Source organism: Mustela nivalis (genome assembly GCF_964662115.1).
Source record: "Mustela nivalis genome assembly, chromosome: 11".
NCBI classification, from domain to species: Eukaryota; Metazoa; Chordata; class Mammalia; order Carnivora; family Mustelidae; genus Mustela; species Mustela nivalis.
In genome coordinates this window covers 40,500,266-40,512,771 of record NC_139030.1, presented here as the reverse complement: position 1 = coordinate 40,512,771, position 12,506 = coordinate 40,500,266, and the positions used below count along the sequence as shown (strand labels likewise).

General features: G+C 38.9%; 1 protein-coding gene across 13 annotated transcripts in view; it reads right to left on the bottom strand.

Annotated features, from left to right (window-relative positions):
* The window catches only part of ZNF385B (zinc finger protein 385B), a 408,464-nt gene that overhangs the window by 100,178 nt on the left and 295,780 nt on the right, over window positions 1-12,506 (bottom strand). Inside the window, exon 1 of one of the 13 annotated variants that reach the window (XM_082689375.1) lies at window positions 5,417-5,611. The exons of 11 other annotated variants lie outside the window; for them this stretch is intronic. In XM_082689375.1, the coding sequence (XP_082545501.1) occupies window positions 5,417-5,480 (64 nt within the window). In that variant the 5' untranslated portion in view covers window positions 5,481-5,611. Of the gene's footprint in view, window positions 1-1,498; window positions 1,741-5,416; window positions 5,612-12,506 lie in introns of those variants that run through there. One more of the 13 variants, XM_082689366.1, reaches the window with a different exon arrangement.

Genomic DNA, 12,506 nt, shown 5'->3' with positions numbered 1-12,506 from the left:
GCTTTGTCATTTTTTTGAAATAGTTTTTAATATACCTGACTTATCAAAAGGGAATGTCATGTGCTTAGTGCCTAAATTACTAAGTCTTTAGAGAAGCCAAAATTATCTCCAGACAGGGCTTTACTAAAATTGTCTGAGGTCAAGAATGGATTGGGAGGTCACAGTAGCCTGATGAAACTTTCTGGCAAAAAGACGTAGAGAGATGCTCCTGTGCTACATTTGCCCAATGACTCCTGTCTATGGCATCAAGATGCTTTCATGGAGTTTGAAGCCTGTATCAGAGGAACTTTTTTCTCTCCCTTCCCAGCATGTGAAGGACCTCATGGCCGCATGGACTCATGGTTTATTTTATAAACCTCCCAAATAAGGCAGACTTTCCTAGGAAAAGCAACCACTGTGTTTCTCAAACTGTTGAATACTTCTAGAGGAGTTATAGTTCATAAAATTTTAGAGGAATTCACCCTTTGTTTTGCACGAGATAAATGGTTAAGAGAACTTAATCCAGCATGATGTCTGACTGATGGTAGACATTGCCCAGAGACATTGTTTTGAATATTGACGTCTACACAGTCGAAGATGCTTAGGAATCATATACTGAAGTCTTGGTCTTCTTTAAAAATTTAAATAGATTTGTATTTGGTCTGTTTTCTTTTTATTTAATTATTATTTTTTAAAGATTTTATTTATTTATTTGACAGAGAGAGATCAGAAGTAGGCAGAGAGGCAGGCAGAGAAAGAGGAAGGGAAGCAGGCTCCCTGCTGAGCAGAGAGCCGGATTCGGATTCGGGGCTCAATCCCAGGACCCTGGGGATCATGACCTGAGCCGAAGGCAGAGGCCTTAACCCACTGAGCCACCCAGATGCCCCTTTTTTTATGTTTTGACTGAAATTTAGGAGTATTCCCTTTTCAGTGAGCTTTTAATCTTAATGTTTTATTTGTTTTTATTTCTATGTTTTGAAAGATTTTATTTATTTATTTGACAGAGAGTGAGAGAGAATGAGAATGAGAGAGAGAATACATGCAAGGAGAGTGTGAGAAGGAGAAACAGAGTCCCCGCTGAGCAGGGAGCCTGACAGGGCTCCACTCCAGAGCCCTGGGATCATGACCTGCACGGAAGGGAGATGCTTAACCAACTGAGCCACCTAGGTGCCCCTTAATGTTTTATTAGTATGAATAATGAAAGAAAGAGATTTAAATCAAAGAGAAAAGCCAGTGAAGTCAAGAGCCAACATCTCTATTTTAAAGAACAGTGGAAGATCAATTGCAGCACCTTATTTTACAGAATTCTTTTAGTATTCCCAATGACATTAAAAAAAAAAAAAACCATTAAAACTACGCTTTCAAGCATACTGTTTAGGTCAACGAAACTAATTCAAATAGCTTCGTGGCAGGAGGCACACATATATTTGTTGGTGGTTTTTATACTGAAGTACTATCAGTTACTGAAACAAAAATGCTATCTGAAAAGACACATTTTTTCCAAGCTATAGCAACTGACCTTCCACTGGAGCAGATCAAAGCACCAAGACCATGGAGGCCTCTGAGTCTGTCTTTAGGCCTCTCTTCTGCAGCTCCCGAAAGGGCCAGGCTGAACGGGCTGCGTACAGCAACTCGGGAGGTCAACACATCCAGCTGCTGCTTTAAATTCTAGCTCCAGGATACAAAATGTTTTAGACCCTGGCTTCAGAGAATTTCAGTTCTTGCATTTGGTGACTTAGCTATTTGCATTTAAGAACCAGACCGGAGAAAAGGAATAGTGGTTTACTTAATGGTCCTTTAAAAAGATATTTTTTTTCCTCCAGAAGCTTGCTCAGTTTAAAGAAATAGAGTTAATATTTGCTCTGCTGGTGTTCTCTACTCCCACCTTGGTAGAGAAAAGACATTTCCTTAGCTTAAATATTAACTAACATTTCAAAGCTATTCAAAAGCTGTTGCCCATGTTTAAAAAACAAAACAAAACCAAAAAACAGTAATGGGCTTCTAGAAAGCACAGTTCGGGAATAAACAGGACACCAACAACTGTGCCATTATACACTTTTCCCTTTTTGCATACATATTCCATGGCTTCCATATTACAGTGCACTATACAGAATTCAGGACAAATTCTAGTAGATTATAATACTGGCGACCATCATAGACAAGGCCACTCTTGGTGCTCCAACCGCCAAGAAGCCATTTTCATCCAGAGACTGCAGAGATGGCTCCCATTTGGCATCCAGGCACCATGAAACCTGCCATTTCATCCCTGTGGAAACCTGGCATGGGTGACTAATGTGGACGTGCTAGGAAAGGGGTGAGCAGAGATTGTAAATACTGGGGAGACAGTGAGGTTCACTTGGGCAAAAGGTGAGGGGGATTTGAGGAGGGAGGGAAGAGCAGCTAAGTTTGGCTGACTTTTAGAGAGGAGACTAGAATTAACCAATTCCTTACTTGGTGTTTCCTAACATCTCACTCCTAAAATGATTTTTTCCCCTTTTATCTTTAATCGTATTGTCAAACTCTAGGATTAGATCTAGGATTGTCAAAATAGGATGAAGTAGAGCAGAACAAAAACAATATAAGTAGGAACAACTTGGTTAATTAAGGAGGAATATAATCTCCTTAAAGGAGCTGGGCAAATGGGAGGCAGTGTCATATCATCCTTATGCTGAGAAACATGGGGTCTTGTGACCTAGGGGATGCTTACACTCCCAAGGGTCTTTAGTGGGTATTGAAGGGAATGGTGACCCCTGACCCAGCTTCTTGGAACTCTTGCCATTGTCCTGATCCTGGAAACTGAGGCTCCCTGCTTCAGTCATTCAGACGGCTTCTGGGGGCGCTAGTGATATGCGAAACAGCATCAGATAAGGCCGTCCAGAGAATGCCCAAGGATTTTCTGCATTGGAAGTGATTCATCATAAATGATCGCCCCTGTCCCTGTGTATCATGTTTATTTTTGTACCATTATCCTGACTTTGTACCAGTTTTTCTTCTATGGAATTTCTTTTTGGCATCTTAAATGACTCCATCTCACTTCCCCAGTGAACACCAAAAGTCAAAGACATAATGATTTTTTAATAAGGCGCCACATGGAAAGTAGAGAATTTAATCATAGTACTCATCATTTTCCTTGTCAATGATTTGCTTTATAAGGCAAGGAAGGAATGGAAATAGTTTTTTTTAGAAGAACATTTGTTTTGACTCTTAGTCTCTTCTGAACTTCAAATAGCCTTTTAAGCTCCCTTTGCCTTAAAGGACACAAATGGAAAAGCATCAGACCTGTGCTCAATGTATTTAATTTGACAAAGCATGTTGCCAGTTAAAGAAAATACAAAAAAGAACCCAAGGTTCCAAAATTGTACAATCTCTATTTTCAAACGTTGATTGACTTATGTGTCTGTCTTTTTTTCTCTGACACCTTTCTTCTCTGTGTCTCTGTTATCTCGCACAGTCTCTCTACCCTCCCTGCCTCTCACCTGTTTATCTTTTCTACTTCTCCCATCCCTCTAGTCTCTCTCAGGTCTCTGTTTCGCTCTCTTTCTACCTCTGCATACAGACCTGTCTGTCTCTCTTGTCTCTGTCTCTGTCTCTTTCCATAATATTGCCGAGGAACTAGAAAGTATTCAGACTGTCATTTGCCTTCTTTTATAGCATTCACTGTGTTTTCAATAGTTGCTTCCATAAATCAAAAGACAAATAGACAGATTTTACTAATATCAGAACAAGTTTGTCTCTGTGACAAGATAAAACAATTAGATGAAGGTCACATCTCTAGTTATGTCTCAAGTAGTCATGTCAGTTGCAACCACTGAAGACTGTTATTATATACAATCACATGTTAATATCTGCCATACTCACAACAGAGTAGAGCAAGTTAAGAACTTAAATTCACCAGGTTCACTTGGGCAAAGGTGAGGGGGATTCAGTGGTGTGTGTGTGTGTATAAAGATTTATATTTATTTATTAGACAGAGAGAGAGAGAGAGAGCACAAGCAGGGGGCAAGGCAGGGGGAGAGGGAGAAACAGGCTTCCCACTGAGCAGGGAGTGCAATGCAGGCCTGGATCCCAGGCTCCTGGGATCATGACCTGAGCAGAAGGCAGATGCTTAACCGACTGAGCCACCCAGGCACCCCTTAGTGGTATATCTTTATAAAATTCATCATCAGTGTCCTGGGTTATACAAATACCATGGCTTCCTGTTGGGGAACACAAGGTGCTTACACACATTAAGTAGACTTCTAACATGTTACATGGCTTATGATCAATCATCCCACATTTTTCTGATGAAGAAAATGGTGCTCAGGGAGAAATGATTCCATGACAAAGCAAAAACAGAATGAAGCCAACAATGAGCTCAAGGCTAGAAAAAAATTTTCTTTCAGAATCAGGTACGAGCCTGATTGTGATAGCTACACTGAGGACCAGTTCTGCTCAGAAGCCTCATATCACAGGGTCTCTAGCACCTTGGAAAAATTAAGGCTCATGGGCTTTAATCCATTCATTTTTTGCAAGAGTCTACTGAACCCTCAGTGTTTACACTTCTGATCCACCTGTGAGGTAGACAAAAAGACGACGATGCTCTTTTACTATTTTCTGAACCACCTGAAATCCTACTGGGGACTACGAGATAAAAACATCTACCTAGTGACAAGACTTCTTAAGTTCTTTCCTAACAGTAATATTTATTCGTGTTTAAAAAAATGACAAAACTGAAAAAGAAAAGGAATTTTATGTGGGAAAACTAAAGTGATAACATTAAAACAGAAATGAGAATTTCACCATCATCGATTGTATACATACAAACTACATCTATCCTCAAAACAAACAATACTCCCACTTGAGGAGCTAAATTTACCTAGTTTCCAGAGAGATTTCTACGCCCAAGGGTCTAAATAAACATTGAAGCCATTGAATTTTGACTTAAACTAGATGAAACATTAAAAACTTAAAACATGCTTATCATAAAAACCATGTGACGAGTGCAAATAACCCATGTCACCTAATTTTGTGACAGGCCACCAGCCACTATTCTGTCAGTTTGATTATGAATTCTTAAATAGGTATAATCATCAGCTTAAATATACTTCACAAAGAGAAAAGAGAGAGACAGTTCTAAATCCTTGGATTAAACATGAATTTCATTTTTACCAACTAGTTATTCTGAGACAAACTTCAAAAGGAAAAAGATAAGGACATGTGGGCAATCAGTCACATCTTTATTATATTTAGCAAAATGAACCAATGTTACAATTAAAATAAAAACAAATTAGGAAAACCAGGATGATATTGGGCAGGGAAGTTGTGAAATTAGCCAATTCTATTTGCTCTAATTCTGCTACTTTTCTCTGAAATTGATTTTAACTGTTTGACATTTTTGTCACATACTTCATGAAAAAGTTCCCTGAGGTGTAAATGCTGATTAGCCAGCAATGCTTACCTTCGTTTTTAAGATTACAGTCCACGTTCACTTCTGCATTCAAGCTCTGTGCGAAGTATGACATCGAGAGATAAATAATTCCATCATTTCAACCTGATGTTTCTGTGAAATGTGGTGCTAGGAGACAGCCGACGGGCACTGCGTCTGAACAAATCATATGTCCTGTAATTGCCGCTTAGCTCTAATTACTATTGAGGATAGTGTTTGCAACTTGATTCCAGGGAGAGGGCAGACTACCTTCTGACGACACCGGACCAAATATATCCTAAAAGACTGACAATTACTTTCTTTCATGTAATTTTTCTGAGTAGCTTCAGCCACTCAGAAACTACTACTTGGCCATGGCAAAAATGAAATCAAATCATCTGCCACCCAACTCTCCTTTCCAACAAGACAATGCAATTTGCTCAAAACACTTACTTGTTAAAACAATTTGGAATTTTGGGGTATCACTGAGATTTAAAGAAATTATTTTTTTCTTTTCTAGGTGGGCAACTAAATTTTTATTTTAAAATTGCTTTTTATTTCAAAAAGGACTGTGTTCTCAAAATATGAACTTTGTCTATGTTCTCTTAGTTTGAAATAATTTATTTGCATGCCGTTAAGCCTGAAGAATTTCCTTCCTTTCCTGTGCATTTTTAAGTTTTAAGTAGATTCACAGCATATAATTTAAAAAAGACTAAAGCAGGTAACAATTTGATATTGATACATCAAGAGGGATGTTTATGCTTTTCAGTGCCAGAAGCCTAATTTCAGTTACACGGGTGAATTATCATAGTGAAATTAGCAGTTGTGCAGGCTTGGAACTGAAATGATACCTTATGCACTCATATGTCTAATCTCACTTTGTCCAGTGGCATCTGATCATGAAGGTTTCTGATAGATCCATGTGACAAGTATGGCTATGACTGAATGGTGTTTTGCTTATGCTAGGCTGACTGCCATTGATATTGATGAGTTAGCTTGGTGGGAATTTTGACTGAGTGAAAGAAACTTGAAATGACGGATGTTTTAGATGTTGGGAAGGATTTTGCACCTTTGGTTGAGCAACTTAACAACATTTGCCAACCACAGCCAACACTTCAGTGACATACAGAGCAAACTACACCCACCCAAATTCAAAGATCTGACGTATCTGCTTATGTCAGATTTGCATGGTAACTATCAGGGACAGGTAAACCTAAGAGAATAATTAGATGCAGCAACCAAAATGGTAATTACAATACCGGCTCTTAGAATGAGTTCATAACTCTAAGCCCCACAATCTCAGTTGTTATGAATAATAACAAAGTAGCATTCTAAATGGGACACAGCACCCTCTATACTTATTTCCCCCCCAAACAGCAGTTCACACTTGCTCATATAACATTGTTGTTCATGATTAAAATAAACTTGTGTGGCTCAGTTGGTTAAGCATCAGACTCTTGATTTCTTCTCAGGTCATGGTCTTAGAGTCGTGAGATCAAGCCCCACATAGGACTCCATGCTGGGTGTGGAAACTGCTTAAGATTCTCTCTCTCTCTGCCCCTCCCCTCTAAAAAAAACCTTATAGTCACTGCTGTGGTTTTCACTTTTATTTTTTATCTTTTTTTTTAAAAGATTTTTATTTATTCATTTGATAGTCAGAAATCACAAGTAGGCAGAGGGGCAGGCAGAGAGAGAAGAAGGGAAGCAGGCTTCCCTTCCCTTCTCAGGGTCATGACTGAGATCATGACTGAGATCATGACTCGAGCTGAAGGCAGAGGCTTTAGACCACTGAGCCACCCAGGCACCCTGTTGTTTAACTTATTTTAAAAAATCTATACCTAAATTTAAAAATCTAGAACACTCCTAAGAAAACTCGGTGTTCAGTAGGGATTCAGCTAGGCAGATTATTCCATTCTTTTTTGTCTGCCTTTAAATCATGCCTGATTCTTGAAGTATTTTCCAGAACATTCCCAGGCCTGGCATACTAGTCCATCCTCAAACTCTCACAGCTTTTACTTGTACCTCCCATAGGCCCTTTGTTTAGTTCAGCAGTACATGAAATGTGGTCCCTAGACCAGAAGCATCAGCATCACCTGAGAACTTGTTAGCAAAGCGAATTCCCAAGCTCCATCCGAAACTTGCAGAATTATAACCCCCTGGAGTGGAACCTAGAAATCTGTGTTTTAACCAGCCCTCCAAGTGATTGGACACACACTTATGGTGGAGAACCACTGGTCCATGATGCATGTATGTACCAAGAGTGGTAGGAGAATGTGATTAGGAACATTTAAGCTTCTATGGGGGAAACTATGGAAGAGCTAAAGGCCTAGCAGAGGGCTGGCATTTAAGTGGTGGTCTAGAGGGGCGGCAAGAGACTGAATGAATGAAAGAGGCACTAGGCATCCCTTACCTGGCTAACCTGTCATGTGTGCCCTTGAGTTAATGCAGCCCTACAAATTCCAAGGTCTTACTCTGTAAGTTACCATCATTCTTCAATCATTTCATTCTTCAGGAAAACAAGGAAAACTTCCCTGATTTTTGTCAGCTTCTTCGTCTACCAATTTCTCTGTCTTTTCCTTTAATTCCTGTTAGCATAGCCTATATTTCTTTTTCACTTTTTTTAACTCTCCCTTCAATTAATAAATCTGGCTTCTGATTTCTCCATGTTAAGAAAACTATGGTTTTGATGTTCTTTATCAGTCCTCCTTGATCTCTGTATCATAGTACAATATGATCCCATGTCTAAATACCTCTTTTCCAAGCTCAACTTTTGTATTTCTAAACATCCCCTGGACTCCTCTCACCTGTATTATCCCACTGGCATCTCAACTTGAACATATACAAAATTGAACTAGATCATCCCAGCTCCCCTAAAGTCTAGAAGAGACATACTTCCTCTGGTGGTCTTTATTTCGCTGCCTAGCACCACGAGTTTTGGTTAGACAGACTACAACTTGACTCTATTTGACTTTTCCCTTTTCCTTGCCCTGAATCAAGTTAGTTACATTTATGACACCTTTCACCTCCTATCCTTTTTCACACCCATTCTTGTTACCTCCATTCAGGTCCTCATTAGCTGTTCACTAGTATAATTCTTTAATCACTGTAATCCCCCTGTGGTTAAATGAGTTCCTGAGAAGGATAGCTTGAATCAATCATTTCCCTGTTCAAATGTCTTCCATTGCTCCCCTTAGTGAGTTACAGGCTTTGAAATCCAATACTGTGCACCTGTTCAAATCACTACTCTGCTACTTACCAGCTGGGCAACATTAAGTGAATTAATTGACTTGTTAAGCCCGTTTTCTCAGCTGACAAGTAGGAATAAACACTAATCAAATCTCATGAGGAGACCTGAAGGAACTAACACATGGAAATTCTTACTAAAGTGCATAGAAGGCTGAAGGATTTAGCAAATGGTAAGCATTATTATTACCGTCACCAAAACCATCGCCATAGAATACAATTCCAACACTGATTCAGCAGCCATCACCATCCTTAAACTTAACTGAAACTTTCTAAGATATGCTCAACTGAACTATTTCTCAGGGGTGAGGACAAAATGGTTTTCTTTCCGTCTCTGGCTTTTTAGGCAGTTCTTTTCACCACACAAAGCACTGCTTGGTTCTTGTACATACAACTTTTTTTTTTTTTTTTTTTAAGTTCTATAGCTTTGGTTATGCTTCCTCGAAGCTCTTGCCTTTCTGTCACCTCTCATATTCTAGCTTTAAGTGGTATTAAAGGAAGCCCTTCTATTTCCAAAACAAAAAAGTACCTTGCTTTCCTTTGAACCTGCAATACATTTCACTAATATCTCTTTTTCAGTATATAAGACATTCTATTGTGTATGTGTCTTTTCCCCTAGGAAACTATCAGATCTTCTGGGTTAGAGACCAGACATGACTTGCTGCTTTTGCTTGGTGTTTCACCCAGAGAGGGCACTCAACAAATGTACTGAATGAATGAATGAATGAGTGAATGAGGTAAAGGGAACAGCATCTACATTCTTACATGAACTGTGCTACTATGTGCTACCTGGTGAGAGGCTTTCTTCCCCATTGATAATTATGAGGGTCTTCAACATGATGAGAATTACAGAAACAAGTTTTAAAAGGCCCCTTATAAATGGGGCATTTTCTTTAAACCTTGGGTTTAAAGTCATTCTAGAACTCAGAAGTAGGTTCTGCATAAATAAAGTCATAAACATTCATTGGATTCCTGAGATGGTGCTCAAAAGCGTAATTGACCCATAGGACAGGTGTCATGGCTAGAACATTACATTAACACCTCAATGCCAGTGTTACTAAAAGGGGTCATGAAAAGGAGTCGATATTCTATGAGTGTTTATGAAGTGCTCAAACTTCCTTATGAAACATCAAACCAGGAATTTTTTTTTCTTCATATTTTAAGACATACTCCAAGAGCTATAGCCAGAAGCCAATTTTCTTGTGTATTCAAATGATTACTTTTCCTTGCCAGGATGAATGTGCTCTGGTTCAAGAATGAATTTATAATTGCTGATTATAAATTTAGAAAATGAAAGTCTTCTATAAAGTTGTTGATTTGTTTAAGTTTCCAGAAATCAGAAATTATTTTCTTTTTTAGTTACAATTCTAATATTTAGCTCCTTTGTCTTCATTTTGGATTGATTTTAAATTGACTGTGTGGCCCCTGATACTCCAGCTTCAGTTCCTGTACCCACATCCCCTGACAAATACATAATAGCCCATTAACAAACTTTTAATTACATTCATTAGGGGAGTCTGTTATTTTAAAGTAACTCTTCAGTGAGTAAATAATCCCTTTTTAATGGAAAAATGATTGCTTTTCCAATTATCTGAATTGCAATTTTGGATTTTCACAAATTTACTTAAAGCAGACAAGCCTATAAAGAAGAAATTATCAATGAAAAAGACCTATTTTCACTGTTACTTTTGTTCCCCCTAGTATTGAGCTAGACATTACGACAAACTGAAAATGGGGGTCCTTGGTCCTTGAGAAGGTGACTATCTGGAGAGCAAAAATAGTAAATCTGAAACACTTAGAGACTAATCCAAAGACACATAAAATGTAGTGTGAATTATAGGCCCAGAGAGAGATGTACAGAGGTGAGAATATAGCCTCACAAGGACAGGGATCTTTGTTTTCTTCACTAATGTATCCTCAACACTTGGAACTGTGTCTTACAGGTGTTACCAGCTCAAAAAAAAAAAAAAATTCCTCCACCAAAAGGAAAGACAAGTGAGTTAGAATGACTGGAGATGCTTCATTGGGAAGGCAGGACTTAAGTAAGACCTTAAGATATGTGATTCCTTGGTTTCTCCTTTTGCTTACCACCTACACCCAGACTACTAGCAAGTTCTGTCTGTACTCCCAGCACAAACTGCTAATCTTTCTACGTCTCTCCATGTCACTGCCACTTTTTAGTCCAAGCCACCAATGTCTATCTGGACTACAGCTAATCGCTCTGAATGGATCTTTCTGGGAACATTTATGTTAGCCTACACCTGGCCTCCATATAGCAGCCAAAAAAACTGTTTAAAAACAAATCTCATTGTGTTACTCCCATAACACAATAATGACCTCCCATCGCACCCTGATTAAATTCCATTCCTTCCCATGGCCTACATTTATCACATGATTAAGCCCCTGCTTACTTCCAAAACCACACCTTGTATCACCTCCACTTGCCAACCTCTCCCCCTTCTAAGACCCAAGCTTCTTTCCTCTTTCTTGAATATGTCAAATTCATTCTTATCTCAAGGCTTTTGTCTTTGCTGTTTGGTCAGAGTGGAACTCTCATCCTTAAATTCAATGGTGTCTCAGCTGAGGTCTTTAACAACATGTTTTCTCTATTACGTGCTTCTGTTTTTATCTACTCCATCTACTTCTTTGTCTCTAAAATTATCTAGTTTTTTTACTTGTTTACTGTCTCCTGTCACTACAATATGATCTTCATGACAGCAACAGCTATATTCTAGGTGCCTCATTTCTCACTTCTAGAACAGTGCTAGGCCTCTGACAGGCACCTGGTACAGATTTTGAAGGAATGAATGACTTTCCTCCCCCAGCCTTTTCAAGTATGAAGACACTTCTTACACATTGAAGGATTTGAAGGGCTCCTCACATGTTATTATTCTTTTCTTTCCCATGAGTATTCACTGATTATATATGATGCTGTTATGAAGTCAGGAACATTTTTTCAAATAAAGACCTATCATTATCACAGTAGGGCTGACATACATTTGGCAGGAGTATGATATGTGAGACATGGTATTTATTTAATCAGCCAGATACGTGGTGCACACTTCTGTCGGCAGGTACGTGAGGATCCTTTGCCACAGATTTTACGGGATCACTGAGTAACACGCAGACAATATGAGAGAACAGAGGGATGGAAAACATCCTACTTAGCACTTTCTCAATACAGAGATACAAATAAACTCAGGTGAAGCCTTAGCCTAAACTAAGGATAAGCCAATTTATTCTCTGAACCCTCTAACACCTACTGTGGAGTTTACCGATCATCTTCACACATTTGTATCATAACGGCTAATGCACTACATTTATGACATGTCGACAATATTCTAAGCACTTTATGCCTATATTAATTCACCTAATCCTGCCAATTAACACAGTAAGAGAGGAACTCACTACTACGTGCGTTCTGTAGATGAGAAAACAGGGCACACCAAACTTAAGTATTTTGCTCAAGATCACAAAGCAGGTAAGTGGCAGGGCTGGCTTGTGAAGCCATATCATCTGGCTCCAGAGTCCGTACTTTAACCACTATGTTATGCTGCCTTCCTGACAGAAAAAGATGGCATCGTCTTCACACTGGGTAGAGAATGTCTTGCATCATACATAGCATATAAGAAAATTACATATCAAATGTCAGCTACTTCTAAATATGCACATTTTACTCCTAAGCATTTCCAAGCAGTTGTTTTTCTCTTTATGCCACATAAAGGTCTGAAATGCTTAGCAGCAAGTGACTTCATGAAGCAGCTCTATATCATGTGGGAAATCATGAGGATAATCTAAATCAAATACAAATCTCACTGTGCCTTTAATATCACTGTGAAAACAGCATGCTTTTCTAGGACACACTGTGAAGTCTGAGGTG